This window comes from Pseudonaja textilis, chromosome 13, assembly GCF_049901715.1.
Source record: "Pseudonaja textilis isolate UNSWEBS1 chromosome 13, rPseTex1.2, whole genome shotgun sequence".
Taxonomy (NCBI): Eukaryota; Metazoa; Chordata; class Lepidosauria; order Squamata; family Elapidae; genus Pseudonaja; species Pseudonaja textilis.
Genome location: NC_142002.1, coordinates 19,691,028 through 19,712,271, shown reverse-complemented (window position 1 = coordinate 19,712,271; position 21,244 = coordinate 19,691,028). Strand labels below are relative to the sequence as shown.

Below are 21,244 nucleotides of genomic sequence, written 5' to 3'. Positions count from 1 at the left end.
ACACATGCCCAGTTCATGGAGACCTTCCCAACTGCATGGAGTTGTGGAGACCTCCAGTGGACGTTTAGTGAAAGGAAGAGGACTATTTGTGGTAGCTTTCCCCTTCTTTTTAGAGAACAGTCATTTTTTTCCCCTTTTTATTTAACCCTCCCCACTTAATTTCTATTGCCCCACTGGCTTCCCTTGGTCTTCTTCATAACCTCACTATTCCCTCAGGCAAAATCAAATAGTGCCCAATTAATTTATGTTGGGAATTTCTGGTTTTTTTAAGGGTAACCCCAAATTTGCTACCTGAGGCATATATCAAAATGCTGGAAGGAAAAAGAATAAGAGAGCAACAACAGCAAGGGGTTGGATTTACAGTTGGAAGAACCAGAAGAACAAATTGGGGATAGAATCCACCGGAGAGCACTATTTATTTATTTCATAAATTTAGACGATCCCCCTGTCTCGCTGAATATGACTCTGGACGACGTACAACCGACAGTTAAAACAATGTCACAGCGGTGAAAACCTATGCAGCCACTAATAGCATCAACTGAATGAGACATAATCGATTGATCCATCAATCAATCCATGTAAAGTTCCAACTCTCATGGAAGGAAAGAGAAGAGGATGGCCGGCAGGAAGGTGGATGGGTTTAGTGGTGATAAGGGGCACCGTTAGAAGACTTGAAGGACCAGTTTAGGAATAGATTATCATGGAGGAAGATCTATGACATTGCTAACAATCAGCATCGACTTGATAGCGCATAATTAGCTGATTTTGAAACTATTCAGTGCACCATATCTGATTTTTCAGTCCCTACACAATAATTGAAGAGAGAATCTACTGCCTAGTTAAGGGACTTTGATGATGAGAGGGTTAAAAAAAACCCTCTGTAGTATGTAGGGAAAGCAAAGATATGCTGTTCTCACTTTCTTTCTAACCAAGCCGTACTGCGTTCTGATGGTAGCATTGAATTGAATCCCACTAACACAATGGGATCCTTATATGCCTCTTTATAAGGAAGTCCGATTAAATCCGGAAGGTTTTATAAGATAAATGTATTGTCATTGTACTCAGAAACCTGAGAACAACGAAATAAGGTGCTCTTCCACAGCATACAACTGAACAACACCAAAAGACATATACAAATAACAATGTAAAACAAATTAAAACAAATAACAGCTAAAAACTGTACAACCAGGATATATATATATATATATATGTTAAGACCACCAGATTCCTAACTCTGCCTTTAACCTGATCACAGCACTTGGGTAAAAGCTACATTTAAATCTACTTGTCCTGGCTTTCAGCACTCTATATCGTTATTTTAGGTATTTTGAGATTGCAATTTATCCATGCAAAATGCTTGGTGAATTTTTTCTTTTTTGCAAGGCTTGAAAATAATTTAAGTGCAGCACTAAGAAGAGGAAAATTTGTCAGTGGTACAAATGAAGGCGAGGGCTCTTTACTGAGATTCTTTGAGCAAAGACAGCCAAATAAGGACAAAATATCTAAAATGCCATAATATGAAAAGCAGGGCAAAGCCAGGACAAGTCCCCTGACTGAAATAAGTAATTTTAGTTACATTTTTGGTTGAAGCTTCTATTTAATGTCTATTTTATTTGTGGAATGCTCTTCAAAGCAGTAAACAAATGGTATGTTATTGGCTTATTCCCATAAACCCTTAATAATCATTTTTGGTGCTTTTTTTTTTCTGTGATATGTATTTGGAATGAGTGATGGGTTAAGGGTAGACAGATGTCAAAGCCTGAACAAATTCAGGAAGACTTTCCCAAACTCAGTGAGGATTTATGTGACCCAAGGAGAAACAAGAGTAAGCATGGCAGATAAATTAAGCCAGAGAGATTAGAAAGGATCAGTGATATATGAGACACGATTCAGTATTCAACAGATTGGAGACAAGAAATATAAAAATTTCTTGGCTCAGAAATTTCCCGAAGAAGAGGATGAGGCTCTTAAAGGGTAGTTTAACCTGTGATTTTTAGGCATTTTTGCTAACGCTAATGCTTGACAAAAGAAAGAAAGAAAGAAAGAAAGAAAGAAAGAAAGAAAGAAAGAAAGAAAGAAAGAAAGAAAGAAAGAAAGAAAAAGAAAGAAAGAAAGAAAGAAAGAAAGAAAGAAAAGAAAAGAAAAGAAAAGAAAGAAAGAAAAGTAAGTCTTAATAGATTTCTTCAAAGGAAGGTCTTCTGTTAAGTCCAAAGGCAGACTGGCAGAATCTTGTAGTATTTCCTTGAGAAGCGGCTCTATCCTCCAATTCAGACACCTCTAATTCTTTAACCATCTTGAACGTTGGGACCATTGATCTGGCTGTGACATTGATCACCAGGATTGATATGAAGTATAACAGAATAGCATGGTTGGAAGGGGCTTTTAAGGTCCAACCAGCTACTCAAACGGGAGACCTTATACCGCTTCAGACAAATAGTTGTCCAATCTTATTCTTGACAATTTCCACTGTCGGGAGCACCCACAACTTCTGAAGACAAAGTCATTCCACTGGTTGGTTGTTCTCGCTGTTAGTTCTAGGTTGCTTCTCTCCTTCCTTAGTTTCCATCTGTTTCTTCTTGTTCTGCCTTCTGGTGTTTTGGAGAATAGGTTGACCCCCATCTTCTTTGGGGAAGCCCCTCCAATATTAGAAGACTGCAATCATGTCACCCCAGTCCTTCTTTTCATTAAACTAGATATGCCCAGTTCTTGCAACCGTTCTTCCTTATGAGTAGCTTGAGCAATGCCTTTCATTCTGCTAGGATTCCTTTACTCCATGATGGGTTGGGGCCCAACCCCTCTTGATGTGAGGGATAAGATCCTTTGGGCAACTGGTTGTCATGTTGAACTAGAAGTTGCAGGGGAAAAGGTCCTTGAAGAGATTGTAAACAGATATGGAAGAATGTGCTTTTCAAATTAGAACTGCCTCACTAAATTGGGACCATCAGAATGGAGTTTAGGAACAGATAACACTCAGTTCTCATGATTGCTCCAAAGGTTGTAAAATTAATCCTGCCTGGGTTTCTGTCCAAGAGAAGTAGGATCAGCTGCCAAAAGTGAATTTAGTGTGGTGAGAACAAGCATCTTCTTCACTGCACATGCTAACATCCATCTCAAGATATCTCAAAACTACATTTGGGAGAAATCAAAACCACCCCGAATAAGAAGTATGATGATAGGTTTCGCGATTAGCGTAGTAAGGGCTTTCCAAGGAATCTGCTACATTAAACTTTGTATCATGCAAAGAAATTGATTACAAAACAGAAAAAAATTGCCTATCAGAAAGGAGAAACACATGTGTGGGTAGAAATCTAACACATGAATGCAAGGACAGAAAGTTATAGACCAAATTTGGGAAAGAAACAAAGTAGAACCAAGCAAAATCGGATGTCCCTATCTTTTAAACAACTGCTAGGTGTTTTATATTGTTATAATAGATATATTGTTAGGAATAGATTTAAAATTGGTAGTATTTAAAAACCATTTAATCCCTTGGAGGGATGCCTTTCCTCATTCAAATCCTGACCACGATATCATCCCACGAAGAAAATCAGGGGTGCTCCCGTCACCCCTTCTCCTTTCCTTCTTCCTCTACAAGATCTCTAGCCAAGAGAACTGGTGTTGCCACCACTTCGCTCCAGACCCCATCCGGCTGTTTCGAAAGGTTAAAGGAAAGAGAGAAGACATGTCACGATTGCTGATGGATGTTGGCGAGGAGTGGGAGAAAGGAAGGTGGCTCACACATTTTGGAGAAGTGGAGGAGGGAGATAACTGTGGGAGTGGACCAGCCAGGCAGCCTGCCAACATGTTCATGGTTTGTTTCAAGAAACATTCAAGAGAGCATTTTATAGGACTAGCTTAATCCTGAAGGGTCAAGGATAGATAGGACAACTTGGAGTCCTCCTGAGCTTTGGAGCTCACTTCCCATGAATTCCAACTGATATGACCAGTGGCAGGTCAATAAATAGATAATAACCCAACAATCTTAAGTATGATAGTCATTGGATGTAGGATACCCAGAAACAAAGGACGATGATTGCTTGTCTCCAGAATAGTTTGTGGGGTGAGGGAAAAACTTGTTTTGTTTTCACACAGCGTTATCAGCAGGCCTGCTATGGACATAGCAATAGCACTTAGATTTATACAGCGCTTCACGGCGCTTTACACCCCTCTCTAAGCAGTTTAAAGATTTCCTCCCACAATCTGGGTCCTCATTTTACCGATTTCAGAAGGATGAAAGGCTGAGTCGGGACCGAACTGCTGGCAGTCAGCAAAATCAGCCTGCAATACTGTATTCTAAGCACCGTGCCACCACAGCTCTAAATTGAAATCCTTTTCAATTTAAAAACATCCATTCGACTTGCGTGGTTCCAATGCAGAGAGTTGATTCTGTCTGGGGATCTGATTGAGCTTCATTGCATGAATCCTGTTTCTAGGCACTTGCTCCTAAAAAAAAATGATTTGCTACCTGGTGCAGTGGCTTTAGTCTGTTGATGGAGGGGCTGGCACGATTAAATGATGTTCAGAGGACCGGGGAAAATATTTACGTTTGGGTCTTGTCCTACTTTGACCCTTTTTGCTTTCTTTTCAGTGAAGGGAAGCCAGAAATGTGAACTCAACTGCCGAGCTGTCGGCTATCGCTTCTATGTGAGACAGGCGGAGAAAGTGATAGATGGAACGCCATGCGATCAAAATGGAACCTCCATCTGTGTGTCGGGGCAGTGCACGGTAAGAAGACCATCAACCTTGATGTTGGAAGTTTCCTTCTTCTCTGTGATTCCTGTGGCTTGATCTAGCCCCAAAAGAGAGCAAACCACCAGGAATATAAATACTTTCTGTACATTTCTTCGGACTTCTGTTTTTATAGATAAACACAATCTTTTTCTGTAAGTCTAGGTTTCTCTTCTTGTCCACATCTGGAGAGGATCAGACACGTTCTTGGAAGTTATTTTTAGTGATTCAAAGCATAGTTGGAGTTATCTTTGTGATGGAAGATGTGGCTGGGGTTCAGATTATTTATTAAGGCATCTTTTGATATAAGGATGAAGGCCAGGAGACTGTTGATGTTTTGATCCAAGTGGAGTTCGCGTAATGCCCAAAGGCCAACTTTACAATGCAGCTGTACTCACTGGAAGAGTAGATACAAACATGGAAAGAAATTTAATAATCATTTACTCACAATGAGTAACACTCCATTGGATTCATGTCAGAGCAATTGTACTGTAAAAACGAGGAAACATGTTGTGTGCGTAAAACGATCACATACCCTTTTAACACTTTCATTCACAGATGTTCTTCACATGTTTGTTTATATAACTCAGAACTCTGGAAAAACAGCAATTTTGGCCTCCTCTGTGCCGTTAACACTACTGAATATCACATAGACTTCAAATCTTTTGAGTCCAAGGCAATCTTGAGTCAATTGAAGGCTCTTGACCCATTAAGTCAAGCCTTCTGGGTCCAACTGGGTATATCTTGGAAGCCCGTTATGATATGCCAAAGGCTACAAGTCCCTATCTCCTGTTGACTTCTGCCACCCATGATGGAAGGAAGTGGTCAACAACCATACATATTCAGTCCTTTATATCATGATTCTCCGTGAATATGTCTTGTCCTCTTGGCTGCCATCAGAACTGTTGGTAGCAAATCCCAATTTCTTTGCTATGTACATATATATTTCCTTGAGGGGTCCTTGGTGCTCTCTGAGCGTGATTGTTTTCTTGTAGGCTTTTCATTATCCAAACTAGGTAGCATCAGCCCCACAATCCAGAAGTAAACAATATCCCAATCCAGGAACTTCCAAACAGGCTAACAGTAAACAGCCCAACCCAACAACTTCTAAAACCAGTCCCACCAACACTGATGGGGCAAGCCACTTGACTATAAACAGGGAGCAAACCCCACTCCCTACTAGCACTGATGATGTCACCTAGTTGGGTAATGAAATGTCTGCAAGAAAACAGCCAAGCTCAGAGAGCACCAAGGACCCCTCAGGTCAACCCTAAGCTAGAAATATTCTCCTTCCTGTATTTCTTTTTTACGGTCCTGAATTTCCCGACATGTCATTTTGACGGATATCCTTGACTTCCAACTTTGTAAAGAGTGTGAAATTCTTCACATGATCTCTGCTATGCTTTTAAAAGACCTTTGTAGTGTGCGGCTCCACACTTTGTGGGAAGAGAAGGGGGCCCTTGAAAGCAAACCTGATTTTTGCATTCAGATAACCAGATATTACGAAATCGCCATATCTGTGGCTTCTCTTTCAAGTCTATTTACACAGTCATTGTACTTGCTGTTGGAAAGCTTTTAATGTCCAGGTGTGGATTCCTTTTAAGATTGCGATGGGGGCATTGTGCCTATAGACTGAATTGTGTGTGATTCAAGGAGAGATATTAAGCACTCTTCCAACTTAGTGTGGCGAAGTGGAGTAACTGCAATTGCTTTCTCCTTTCCTGATTTTATCCTGCAATTGTTTGGTAAGAAACATTTTTAAGCTTGTTGTCTTAAACAAAAAGTAGACTCTTGATTGAGTTTCTTCCCTTGCTTTGTCCTGGGCAATTTTGGTTCCACTGTGGTTGCACGCTGCATCGCTGGTGAAAGTGGGACTTCATCCCCGACCATAGATGGGTGTCCTCAAAGTGCTTTTCTAAAAGACGACTGGACTTTCTTGGTTTGTTTTTTTCCCTTGAAAAAAGGAAGGTTTCGCTTCTAATCCAAGAATCTTCTTCTTCTTCTTCAACTATGACTTGGATGATTGAGCATCTCCATAGACCATAGATTAGTTTTCAGATTTATGGCATTTTCAGTTGAGGGATGGACAAGGAGAAGACCTGGACAGAAAGTTGACCGATGGTCTACTATTGCATTGTCCTTTTTTTTGCATTTCTATTGTTGAAGGGATACTTTACGGGATGAAAAAAAAAAGAGAGACAGTGCAGTCTTTGTTAACCTCGGTAGCTGGAAGATGGTTGGATTTCAACTCCCAGAATTCCACAGCCACTAGAGGGTTCTGGGAGTTGAAGCCCACCCATCTTCCAGCAGCCGAGGTTGAGATACACAGATATAAGGGACTACCGAGAGAAAGTGACTTGGCAGGCATGCTGTCTTTCTTTATTTAAGCATAAATATCTTTCATGTGCAATTTGGTATCTCTGGGGTCCAATTCAGAGAGTTTACAAAGAAGGAACTTACATTTTGGGCTTGGTGGACTCTGGAAATTATTGAGAAGATGTATGATCCACTGGTGACTCTAATAGGCCTTCAGTGCCATCTGCTGGGTGATTTGTCATGGTCCCATTTATGTCACCAAGGATCATAGAAGCAGTGTTGATTTAAAGTTGCTGAAGAAGGAGAGAGCAGAAGAGAAGTAAGATATAATGAGCAACAAATAAGTAAACCATTGACCTTGACTTAAATTACGGTAAATTAGCCACTGATGAGGCATGCTGAAATGAACGTTTTTTTCCTTATTAGAAAAACAAGAAGGAGGAGTGTATTCTGCATAATTATACACAATTGTGCAGACGCATAGATGCTGAACCACACAGTGGCGCCAAACTCAAAATAATGCAGTATTGTACACTTTTCTGCTCCACTTAAAAGAAATTTCTCCAGGGGGAAGACTGGCCGCCCTTTTAAAAATCCTATTCTCATTCTGTATCCCTGATCAGCACTGATCCTTACCCACAATTATCCCCGTATTCTGCCACTGACGTGACCCCCCCAAAAGGGAACTGTGGTTTCCTCTGCTGGATGAGCCGAAGGTCCATAAGTGTCATTATGGCCCCTAATTTTTCATTCAATGTGTTTTTTTCTAAAGCAGTGGAAAATGGATTTTCTGGCCAGCAGAACTTTTAATTTTTACAAAGAAAGACTTTAATGGAATGGGGGAGAAGTCCCCCTTCATCACTGATGGTGATGTGGTGGGTGATGAAGCCCCGAGGACCTATGTACCAGTAGAAGAGAACATTTATAGCTCAGGGTTGAATTGTTGGAGTCCTTGGTGCTCTCTGAGCTTGGTGGTTTTCTTGCAGATGTTTCATGACTCAACTAGGTGACATCATCAGTGCTAGAAGGGAACAGGGTTGGAGGAGGAGGAGGAGGAGGAGGAGGAGGAGGAGGAGGAGGAGGAGGAGGAGGAGGAGGAGGAGGAGGAGGAGGAGGAGGAGGAGGCAGAGGAGGAGAATTATCATGGGGTCCTTGGTGCTCTCTGAGCTTGGTGGTTTTCTTGCAGATGTTTCATGACTCAACTAGGTGACATCATTAGTGCTAGAAGGGAACAGGGTTGGAGGAGGAGGAGGAGGAAGAGAAGGAGGAGGAGGAGGAGGCAGAGGAGGAGAATTATCATGGGGTCCTTAGTGCTCTCTGAGCTTGGTGGTTTTCTTGCAGATGTTTCATGACTCAACTAGGTGACATCATTAGTGCTAGAAAGGAGTGGAGTTTGCTCCCTGTTCAGATACACATGACTTGCCCTGTCAGTGTTGGTGGGAGTGGTCTGGATGCTTCCTTGATTAGGCTTTTGTTAACTGTTGCATTGTTTGTCTGAGTTGGTAGTTCCTCAATTGGAGTGTTGTTGACTTCTTGATTGTTGGTCTCGTGTCCATCTGTAATCTCTGCTTATCTGGGTGTTGATTGCTGGACGCTGGAAAAAAAGGTGTTCTGATCTTTTTGTTTCCTTTTTGGCTTTTTGATTGACTCTTTTGAGTGGTATGTAGACGTCGTTTATCTCGATGTGATCGTTTATGGCCAATTTGTCTGAGACCAGCGGGCTTCACCCTAAGCCTTACTTAGGGCACCTATGCAATTATTCAATAAACGGGAGAAAGAAACTAAAATCTATGTTTTATGATCTAAGGGAGGTTGGACCATAGACACTTAACAGCTTAAATAACTTAACAGCTATCTCAATAGTGGTCATAAGTGGAAAACTACCTGTGTACCATCAATGGCAAGAAATAAATGTTTTGATTCTTATTAAAAGGTTGTGTGTTCCAGAATAGACTGTCCTTTTCATAAGGGAGTTGTGTCCTTTATTTTAATTTGAAAACATTTCAATGAAAGTTTTCTCTGAATGAATACTTCTTTGTGGTTGGGTAGGTATTGAACAAACAGTGCTCAGATACACACACACACACACACACACGCACATATTTTCAACCTGCTTTGAAACCTGACCTCCTGTGTGGTCCAGTAAACTCAGATTCCAGCATAAAGGGCAACTTGTATTATTGAATTTGCAGTGTTGCAATATCTATGCCCAGTTATAATTCCACCTCAGCCAGAGGCACCCACAATTTGTGTAGAAAAAGGCAGCCGTTTGTGCGATTGCGAAAGGAACCTTTATATCCCATTAAAGGCATAACGTGTTGACTTTTAGTATCCACTGGAAAGAACGGTTAATATTTCTGTGCCTTAAGTGCGGTAAAATGGCCATTAGGTAGGTAGAGAGGTCATCCATTAACGTGGAACAGGAACGGCCATGTGGGAGAATCAATAGAAAATACAAAGATTGTTTTGTGTTTTTTTTAATATCATTTCTTGGAGATCTGCCCTTTAGAGTCAGTGGGCCTTGTTCTGGGGAATTTGATGGTCAAGACTTCAGGATGAGGGTCAGCAAAAACGAATCAAACCAACATGCAGGATCATAGCCTTCAACCATACTCAACTGAGACACCATGATGGAACAGAATATATCACTTAAGAAGAGATTAGACCACTGGTGGGATTCAATTTTTTTTTACAGTGGTTCTGTGGGCATGGCTTGGTGGGCGTGGCAGGGGAAGGTTACTCCAAAATCCCCCTTCCCTCCCCACCCCACTAACCTGCTTTCCTGCTCCGTTCTCCTGTGCAGGGCAACCAAAGGAGACTCAGCCGATCAGCTGGGACTCAATGGGAGGCAGAGAAGAGATGGGGTTGGCGGGGCCAGTCAGAGGTGGGATTGGCTGGTTCTCCAAACTACTCAAAATTTCCGCTACCAGTTCTCCAGAACCGGTCAGTACCGGCTGAATACCACCCGTGGATTAGACAGCGATTGGCCTGGAATGGTATATGACCTCCTGCTCAAGCAGGAGGTTGGACTAGAAGACCTCCAAAGTCCCTTTCAACTCCGTTCTTCTGCATTCTGTTATCGTATCGACTTGCTGAGAAGCCCCACATTTCAACTTAGCCTCCCACAGAATGCCAGACCCCATAAAACATTCTTCCACCATGCTTCCATCTTTCAGAATCACTTAACAACACACCCCTGTTGATGTTTGGAGCGTTGTGGATCTCAGAGAAGCCAGGCCTCCCCTGCACTTCCTAGGACGGGGGAACAAAAGCAGCTAGAAGGGAAGGCTGTTGTCCAAGATCCTCCAGCTGACAGTCACCATCGCGGCTGGACAGCCTTTTCCTTCCCTTTGGCTCGGCTGCAGGTTTTACAGACTCCTATGTGGTATAAATTGGAAGCATACGCTAGGCGAGGAGAGGATCCAACACGGAGTTCTGGTTTTGGTTAGGCTCGGAATGGAAAGGATTTGGCCCGGCCATCTTCATCTCCTTCTTCGGTGCCAGCCTTGGGAAGGATATCAGCTCGTTGGCAAGGTTGTAGAATAATAGAAACTAGAGATGGCAAAGACGAGAGGACCACACGGGCGATTTTCCCCAACAATACCGCTCTGTTCTCGGTATAGTCTGGAGGGGAGGTTTCGATTCTCTCCTTTTCCCTCTAGCTTAGTTTAGTCTACATTTGAGGAGCTTCGCGTAAATACTGGAACAGGTGAGATTCCTGGAGGGAAAACCTTCTCTTTGTTTTTCCAAAGCTAGTTTCAGGGCGCTGGATCCTTCGCGCGATCAGAAAAGGGGGAAAATTCTTTTGTCCCACAAAAGGACGTGAGTCCTAAGAGGTCCTCTTACTTCTGGTGAGTAATTTTCTGTCCTCCTCCCTCCTAAAAAGCCACCGGGATAAGCCTGCAAACCTCAGGGTGCCATAAAACAATAAGAAAATTATAAAAAGGCTGGCAAAACCATCGTAAAAGGTTGACCGTGCCAACAAATCCTGAGAATAATAGAGGACCTGAGATGGCAAAGCTGTGTTTGAAAGCCATAGAGAGGATGGTGGGTGGGTAGGGGCTACATAGAGGGGTCCTTAATTTTGGGTTGGCCCAGAAGGAAATCACCTTCTTCTTAGCCTGAGGAGATTTCGGTTCTTTTAGCAGCAGGGCTTAAAGCTGAGCTTCAAAACATGCAAATGAATTACTGCAAATTTCAATTTCTCAGGGAGAGATGCTTTCCCCACAGCCTTACCTGGCTTTCGTTGCAAGAGATGGGCTGTGGAAAGAAAGAAAGAAAGAAAGAAAGAAAGAAAGAAAGAAAGAAAGAAAGAAAGAAAGAAAGAAAGAAGGAAGGAAGGAAGGAAGGAAGGAAGGAAGGAAGGAAGGAAGGAAGGAAGGAAGGAAGGAAAGAAAGAAAGAAAGAAAGATACCGGCTTTGTAGGTAGACAAATCCAAGGGAGAAGGTCATCCTAAGGATTCTATCAGAGGTTCTGCATAAGCCACTTCCAAGATCTGCGAACTATCCAGAATAACAGAGTTGGAAGGGACCTTAGAGGTCATCTAGTCCACCACCACCCCACAACTTCTGGAGACAAGTCGTTCCACTGATTCACTGTTCTTACTATTAGGGGACTCCTCCTTAGTTCTAGGTTTGAGTCTCACCTTGGTGAATTTCCATCCGCTGCTTCTCGTCCTGCTTAAAATTCGAATAACGCACATGTGCAATGCTGCCTCTGAAACCAAACCAAAAAAAACACCTCCCCTCAAAAATGCTCAAAATCACCCTGTTTTCTACCTCTGACTTGATTCTCACCACAAATGCATGGACTCCAGAATTTGAGAAGAACAGAGAGAACATCATGTTAATATCGCTGGCAGATTCTCCCAAGAACTTATGGCAACAATAACAGATACAGTCGAAAATGAACAAAATGGTAATTAGAAAAACACACAGCAATTAATGGCCCCTCTTCAAAAGGATTCGTTTCATCAACTTAATTAATGAGAACTAAAGAGAAAGAAATGATTGTAGTAGAAAAGTTAGTAAATAATCAGAAGCTAAAAAATACCAGGCCAATGTGCCTGATTGTATGTGATTCGGAGAGATTCTTTTCCAAATAATTCTGATTTGACCGGTCACTTCTAAACATTTTAGCAACCACCACAAGATTGTGAAGACGCAGTTACTATTTCCACCATAAATGACGTCTGAATTACCTCTAATTGTGTTTCAGAAGAACACACAGTGCTCTACAAAACCAAAATTATCTTGGAGTCTTTCAAAGTAAAGTCTGAAGAGTATTTTTTTTAAAAAATGTTGCATAGTGTTTTTTTTCCCTCCAATGAGAATGCTCTTAGCCGAAACTAGTCTCATCCTTAAGATTTTTTATGATTAAAAGGCCAGTAAATAGACTGGACAACAGCTGGCAGTGAAAAACATGTCAGTCAAAAATGCTCAGTCATTAAAACAAGATCTGTTCTAGTGCATAGAAGTAATAATATGTGGATTCTGCCTAGAGGCCATTCAACACACACAAACATACACCCATAGAGTGTATCGTTGGGGAAGCTACAGCAAAACAAATTAACAAATAAACTTGGAGGCTGTTTTGTGTTTTTATACAGAAAAACCCACCTAGAAAAGTCATAGAGATGCAGGGTTTCCCCACATCCGTGTTTCTCAACCTTGGTCATTTGAAGATATATGGACTCCTAGAGGTCTCAGGCCAGCTTGGAGGCAAATGGCTTCACCTCAAGAAGGTAGATGGACCAATGACTTCGAGATGGATGGACCAATGGCTTCACCTCAAGAAGGTAGATGGACCAATGGCTTCGAGATGGATGGACCAATGGCTTCACCTCAACAAGGTAGATGGACCAATGGCTTCGAGATGGATGGACCAATGGCTTCACCTCAAGAAGGAGGATGGACCAATGGCTTCGAGATGGATGGACCAATGGCTTCACCTCAAGAAGGAGGATGGACCAATGGCTTCGAGATGGATGGACCAATGGCTTCACCTCAAGAAGGAGGATGGACCAATGGCTTCGAGATGGATGGACCAATGGCTTCACCTCAAGAAGGAGGGTGGACCAATGGCTTCGAGATGGATGGAACAATGGCTTCACCTCAAGAAGGTGAATGAACAATGATCTACCTTTTACAAGAGTTGGCTGGAAAACCTCCTAAGAGAAAGACTAATTTAGCCTGGGACATCATTCTGACAAGTCCCAAGCAAAAACACCTGAGATCTCCTTCTAGCTGACTTTCCTCCATCACCCTGTGTAGCGTTTCTCCCCATGTTCTACCAAGATTTTCCCTCACATGACTTGCGTTTTCTTTAGCAGAAAACTTTCAACATCCTCTGCTCCATAAAACCCTTTAAAAAAAAAAATATCTCCCCCTCTCAAGGACACCTTGATTATTTACAGTCGAAGCATCTAAAGCACTCAATGCTTTGTGGTCCACCCTATGTCCCTTATGGATCTGCCTTGCTTTCCACCACATCTGTGTGAGACCTGTAGGAAATCTCTTGGCGATGAAGTTAGCCAAGTTGGAACCATCCGGGTTCTTTCAAATATGAACCCAGCTTCTCTGCTCCAACCTGACTTCAGTGAAAGAATCTGACTGAGGCAGAGGTGTGGGATACATCTGAAGGAGGTGCTTTTTCAGGTTTTTGTGGAGGTTCTGGTTGTGAGAATGGAGGACAACTGAATCCCTCTTCTTGTGGTTCAATAGGAGCTGCTAAGAGGAAAGCGAAACCGTCTTGGATCAAGGAACAACAACTCTGAGGTGGAATGTTTAATTTTCATCATGTTGCTGTGGGACCATTTCCTGGGATTGTCCATTTCTGAGAATAGATAACGTACGTGAAGTTTGGCTTGTAGGCAATCCATGCAGTGTTTGGCTTCCAATGCCAAAGGAAAAGTGGAGAACACGTGCAAACTTTAAAATAATGTCTCGCTCGCAGCATGGATGTAAAGCATTTATAGTTTTACATAGAAGAGCATCTAGACAAGCAGAGATTTGGCACATGTTTTTTAAGACAGGGATTGGGTCAGGAAAAGGAGAAGGTCAACAAGCAAATTTTATAGTGTAAATTCATTTCACTCGCCCAAACCAACCCCAACCATAAGAACCTCCATTGTCGCCCTGACCTAACCATACAGCAACGTGCCTGCTCCCGTGGACTCCGCACAGAACTCAAAACACGTCTAGACAATGGAGAGAAGGACCTGTACATTGACTTCCCTTCCTCTCCTCCTCCTCCTTCCCCCTTCTTCCTCTCCTTCTCCTTCTCTTCTTCTTTTTTCCTTCCTTCCCTTCTCCTCCTCCCCCTCTTCATCTTTCTCCTCCCAAGTGTCTGAGAGGAGGCCATGTCTCTGAGCCAAAATGCCCCTGGGAAAGGCACACCACCAGGTTGTGTCATTCTCACTGAAGCAGATCACAGAGGCCCTTCAGAGAGGCCTCCCATCCTGGCTGAGATGTCAAACAGAAAAAGAAACACGTCTTCGAGTAACGTTTAATTTTCTTTCTTTCTTCACAAACTCTTGTAACTTTTCAATTAATAATAATATTGTGGTAACCCTCTTGGGTTTAGCAAACATTGTAAGCATTCTCAAACAGAGACTCCTTCCTGGCTGAGATGTAAGGGGAAGATCTAAACACTTCTTCCAAATATTAATTGTGGTTTTTCTTTTCCTTCTCCACGCCTGGCTTTAATGCAAAGAACTGCACCTTTAAAACAATATTGCTTTAAAGTTCTAGTGGTTGGATTAAAAATGACCCAAAAAAAATCATCCCAAAAGAGACTTTCTCTGCTGGCTGAGGTATGGAAAGGTCAAATGCCTTTTCAAGTAGATAGAACCACCTTCATTTCTTTCTTTTTCAAGCATCAGCACTTCCAAGAATGAAACAAAACGGAAAAAAAGTAACCAAGCAGCTCTCCATTCCAGCAGACCGATATAATCCTAACCCTGGAAAATTATTCTTAAGGATTTCCCCAGGATTGCAATGCTGCAGCATCCATGTTTACACGGAAGGAGACTCAACTGAACACATCAACCCAGACTTGTCACTTGAGCCACCAATGACCAGGCTCAAACTTTGGACAGGTGGACAAGACTTAGGTCTCTGGAGAAGGCTCTTGTAGTGGAATAGGTGGAAGAGAAAAAGAGGACAGCCAGAAGCAAGATGGAAGGAGTGACGGGGCACCTCCAGAAGACCTGAAGGATCAGATTAGAGAGATACCATCATTAATGTAGTCAGCACCAACTTGGTAACACCTAGTGAATCAATCAATCAATCGATCAATCAATCCTGTATCAACTTTCCCATTTAGTTGGGTTAATGGAGTCCTTGGTGATCTCTGAGCTTGGTGGTTTTCTTGCAGATGTTTAATTGCCCAACGAGGTAACATCATCACCACAACTAGTTATCTAATTGGGTCGTGAAACATCTGCAAGAAAACTACCAAGCACCAAGGATCCCATAATTCTCCTCCTCTTCCTCTCTACAAACTCCACTACCTCCCAGCATTGAAGATGTTTCCTAGTTTGGGTCATGAAACATCTGCAAGACAACCACCCAGTTCAGAGAGCACCAAGGAGCCCACAGTTCAGCCCTGAGCTATAAAAATCTTCTTCTTCTTCTTCTTCTTCTTCTTCTTCTTCTTCTTCTTCTTCTTCTTCTTCTTCTTCTTCTTCTTCTTCTTCTTCTTCTTCTTCTTCTTCTTCTTCTTCTTCTTCTTCTTCTTCTTCTTCTTCTTCTTCTTCCTCCTCCTCCTCCTCCTCCTCCTCCTCCTCCTCCTCCTCCTCCTCTTTTTCCTCCTTTAAACCCCCCTCCCTCCCAGCACTGAAGATGTTTCCTAGTTGGGTCATGAAACATGTGCAAGAAAACCACCAAGCTCAGAGAGCACCGAGGAGCCCACAGCTCAGCCCTGAGCTATAGAAGTGTTCTCCTCTGTAGGTAGCCGGGTTTGACAGCCACTCTTGTCAATGTCAGCCTATTGTCTGCTCACTGCCCCTTTCATCTGGCAATACGGGAATGAACTGAGTGTTGTGTGCATAGAAAGCGCGGGCTCTTCACCAAGTCACAGGCTCACCAGGGAAAAAAAAGCAAGTTTGAAGCATGCCGTGTTTGCCGTGTCTCTAAAAATAGGTTCATTCTTCTCAGGACGGTGAAGCTAGAGGACACCTGCTCCATCGAGACAAAACGTTTTGTTCCACCCAAGATTTCCCCTGCCTGGGTGTACAGTGCCACAAAATTCCCACACTTCCTCTAGACAACAAGAGCCTGCCGCTTGGCTACAACTCATCTGGCCTAATGAAACTTCCAATGACCCTCTCGGCTAATGAAAGGCGTTTGGATAATTAGTTACTTTTCAACCTGAACAATCCCAGTCAAAACTCTTTGGGGAGAGGAAGAAAAGACGCCTCCTTCGGTTTCCAAGCTAGGATGCCAGACTCCTGAGAGCTCATGTCCCGTCACGGATTCCCCGCAAGGCCGGCTTTTCATTTGGAGCAGACGGGGAAAGTCCTTGACCTCGACCGCTTGAAGCAGAGACGAAGCCCACTCAATGGCCCGGCCTCGTCCCTCTGCTTCCATAATTGGTGAAAAGGACCCCATCGTGGAGACGTCTCAAGGAAGGGCAGCAGCTGCTAACAAATTCATCGGGGGGTGGGGGGAGCGCAGGTTAATCTCAGAATAATGAAGCCATGTTTGTTTTCCCACACACACTTAGCAAGGCAGGACAATCGGCCCACCGCCTTCCACAACGAGCCAGGCTTTGCAGCTTCCCAGTCTGCCTTGCCGTCTTTCAGTCCGGGAGCATTGTTGGCCCCGCGTTGGCATTCAGGTGGCGCGTCCCACAAATCGTATCTTCAAACACTTCCGAGAAGTCAGGATTTCCGACAGCCAGTCCAAGACAGGCTTTCCCATGCAAAACCGTGGCTTTCAAGGGCAGAAAATGGGCCCAGGGAATTAAAAAAAAAAAAATGGCCCCTTCATTTTTCCTTCAGGATTAGAAAGGATGGGAGAAGACAATGAAAAGCCGGTGTCCGTAGAAAGCGTCTTCCTTTGTTGTTTCGTGGGTCGGAAAACTATCCCTTACCTTCTCGCTAGACCGAGAACAAAGCATCCATTGTTAATTCTTTTTTTTCCTGAATTTTGGTTGATTTGAAGCATCGTTTTTTGGGGGGAGTTTGGGAGCAGACAGAGTTATATTTTAGGAATAGAAGCATCGCTATGACTTTAGCATTCACAATTTATTTTAGGACATTCTTTGATGGACCCAAAATAGCCAACTTTGCTCCTGGACCTCTTTGGTTTCCTGGGTAGAGCTCCCCTAAGATTTTCAAAAGTGGTTAATAATAAAGGTGGTTTTTAACAAATATATATGTCAGAGACTAAGGAAATTGACGTGGTATAATGTGGTCTATTAGCTCGTTGTGCCAACTCAATTTTTTGAGTTGGTAAATGAGAATTTATGGTCTAGTGCACCAACACACCAGCTGGGAGTAATCACTGATAAAATAATAAAACTAACTGGATCAGATGTGATTCACAAGCCAGCTACAAATGTACAGGTAGGCCTCGTTTAGCGACTGCCCTATTTAGCAACTCTTTGCAGTTATAGCAGTGATGAAAAGGTCACTTTGCTACCAATTATTACACGGCTAACATTTGTAAAGGAAAGGAAAACTGAAGTCAGATCATAAGCACAATTGCAGTTTCGCTCCTCACTCAGTGACCAAGTGACCAGTCCTAATTGTGGTCACTAAATGAGGACTACCTGTATAACGGGCTTCTGCGATTCAAAAGCCCTTTGCACTTTCTCTTCACTGCCTCCAGCTTTCTTTCCTTGTCAATATCCAGTTTTCCAGTCTACAAAAAGCACCGTTTTACTTCCAAGAAGCAACAATATTTTTAATGCAGAAAATCAGCTTTTTCCTACAGTTACATGGATCAGTTTGAATTGGTTGGAATCCAATTCTGGATAAAATGATACCTTTTATAAAAAAAATAATAGAAAACTGAAAATAGGAACCTTTGCCGACCGAAAGACCGTTATGGCTTCCCCTCTTCAAAGGAATGTTTGCATTTAAGAATAAACCGTCAGTTTCTCTTCACAATGGCAGCTCAGTGGTCAAATTGTTTAACTATGGCAAAGTGCATTTTCTGCAACACAGATGCTTTAACTTTCATTTCTAAGTCGGGAGCATGACGGGAGGAGCGGGGGAGAAGGAAAAGGAGAGGGAAAGAAAGAGGGGAAGGAAAGGAGGAGAAGTATTTGGGTTTTTTTAAAAAAAAAAAAACACAAGGTGGTTGCTGAAACATTTAACTGTAGATTACATTTCCAGTCCAGGAAATAGCACCTTCATTTGCTCATATCCCATAATTGAGACACCGTTCAGATTTTAAAGGAAAATAATTCCATAGAACCATGAAACTAGAAGGGACTTCAGAGGTCTTTTAGTTGAACCCTATTCTCAAGGTAGGACACCTTATACCATCCTGCTCAAATAATTGTCCAAACTTTTCTTGAAAACCTCCAGTGATGGAGCAGCCATAACTTCTGAAGGCAACTTCTGTTCCACTGGTTGATTGTTGTCACTGTCAGGAAATTTCTCCTAGTTCTAAGTTGCTTTTCTCCTTGTTCAGTTTCCATCCCTTATTCCTTGTCTGGCCTTCCGGTGCTTTGGAGAATAGCTTGACCCCTTCCTCCTCTCTGGGGCAGCCCCTCAAATATTGGAAGACTGCTCTCCTGTCTCCCCTGGTCCTTCTCTTCACTAGACTAGCCAGGCCCAGTTCCTAGACTTCTGTATTGCATTCGTCTGTGAGACTCACAGACAAACACAATACTGAGGATGGCAGATGGGATTCTGCCGAAACGTCGCCACAACTTTAAAAGCACAACTATAACGATGTGGGAAAATACCCGAACAAAGCTGAATACCATACATATAGATACCCATGAAAACTTAAGAAAACAAAAAGTATACAAAAGCATACAAAAGTACTCCAGAGTATTGGAGTTCATGTATTCTTAACTCCAAACTGTTTTTTCAAGCACCTTTGGGACTTTTCTGGACTAGATCAGCTGCTTAGCCGAGGATCTAGGTCAGCTGCAGCCTCCTTCATCAAAGAAGCGGAAATGAGGAATCTCCATGGTATGAATTTAATCTTTCCTGATCATGAGCACTTGGCGAAGCCTCATTGCGTTGCAAACTGTTTGCTAGGAAAATTATGAAACTTGTAGAGCTCGAGTTAAGCCGCAGGACATTCCGGAAGAGCAGGGAGAAAGAAAGTTGGAGACACGAATACAAATGTTCATATGAGATGGAAAGCCAAAACTGTCCAGTTGCATTAGCGTGGGTAATCAAAGGGCGGTGAACGATTTCAAAATGAACCGATTCCCATTTTCAACATTTGGGAGGAGACCTAGAGGAGTCAAAGCAAATAACAGAATAATAGAGCGGGAAGGGACCTTTGAGATTGTCTAGTCCAACCCCGCCCCTGCTCAAGCAGGAGAACCGATACTGATCCAGAGAAATGGTGGTCCCATCTCTTAAAAACGCCCAGTGATGGAAGACTCACAAATTCTGAAGGCAAGTTGTTCCGCTATTTAATTTTTCTTATTGTCAGGAAATTACTCCTTTGTTCTAAGTTGCTTCTCTCCTTGATTAGTTTCGATCCGTTGCTTCTTGAAACAATATTGAAGTGATATTGAAAGTACTGTATTTTAAAGATATGTAAATTAAGTGTAGGTATGTGCATTACGGACAGAGAGTACCGATGCACTGAGAAAAGATTAGAAGGCCAACTTAATATCTGCTCTTCATTTCAAGTGAATCTATCTAATTTATAATCCCTACATTCACCTATTAATCAATCTTTGTCCACCTTTCCAAATTTTGTAACAGACCTAGTAGCTCAATACATGAATGAAAAGAAAACCCTACATATGAACGAACAAGGATTAAAATGCTATGAAGAAGTGTGTAATATTGGAGAAACTGCACTGGGGTGGTTTAATATTAAAGAACACTGTTTATTGCATTCATTTCCACCCCCACCCCTCATAGTTTGAAAATATGGAAGCCAACCCTGGCAAATTTAAGACCTTGTGGACTTCATCTCCCAGAATTCCCCAGCCATCCCAGCTAGGAGTGGAAGCCCACAAGTCTTAAAGTGGTCAAAATCCTGAAGTTTTTAAAATGATCTAATTCTCACCTGAAACTTGCAAGAGAATGGGCTCTTACATGATAGATCTGTCCCCAAAGGAATTTGGATTGTTTCTGTAACTTCTGAGCAACAACCCTGGTGTGCAACTAAAGGTCATCTAAATAAATGAGGTTCTGAGCTTTGGGGGAAATTGTTTGGTGTTTTTATCTCCGTTCCGACCTGATAGGGGAGGGTGTGCTCTGATCCAGGAATCGGTGTTTTGTTAGCTCATCTCGAAAGATTCGCTTTTTGATCCGAGTAAATACATTCTTTAAGATAAGGGGGGAGGGAAATACCCTGCACGGACCTCCCTTTTCACACTATTTATTTATCCAAGGAATTTCTTTGAAGATAAAATGGCAAGAATGGAGGTTCTTTTTCCCCCCCTGGTTTCCTTGGGTGGTCTCTCAAGGAGTCGAGGGTGTAACCCAAAAGTGCCTCCTTCGCTTGCAAATCTTTTTCCTCCCCACTTGAATGACCTCACTTGTTATATATGTTTTCTTTTTCAATTTAAGGCTTTAATTAGAGTAAAAAACCAGGTAGTGGGATAAAGACACAGCACCATTTTAAGTTTCCAGCCTTCAGAAAACTGCTGGAGTGGAGTTTCCCCTCTCCCCCTTCCTCCTTTCCTTTTCCTGTATTTTACTTTATACTAAACTGGAGTTCTCAGTTTTGACAATAAATCACATTAAAAAAAAAAAGAGTTAAGCTGGCCCATAAGAATAGTAACCGTTCCTTGAGATGCAACTTGGCTTACATACACCAACCTGAATTTCATTAGACTGTACCCAACCAGTTAGGAACACAACACTGTAATTCTTTCAGCCTCAGCATAGTATTTCTGTTTCATACTCAGCTTCATACATCCTCCTTATCTTTCTGGTTTGGCATGACTCTGGGGAGTTACCTGGACTACTCTCTGCAGATTTCTTGCCAAGTTTTGTTTTCCACAAGTAGGTGGACTTTGTCTTCTTCTTCTTCTTCTTCTTCT

The 21,244-nt window shown here is 42.4% G+C and overlaps 1 protein-coding gene across 2 annotated transcripts in view; it reads left to right on the top strand.

Moving 5' to 3' along the window:
* The window catches only part of THSD4 (thrombospondin type 1 domain containing 4), a 147,264-nt gene that overhangs the window by 55,726 nt on the left and 70,294 nt on the right, over positions 1–21,244 (top strand). For both annotated transcript variants that reach the window (XM_087941658.1, XM_087941659.1), the window contains exon 7: positions 4,589–4,725. In XM_087941658.1, coding sequence (XP_087797784.1) covers positions 4,589–4,725 — 137 coding nt within the window. The remainder of the gene's footprint in view (positions 1–4,588; positions 4,726–21,244) is intronic.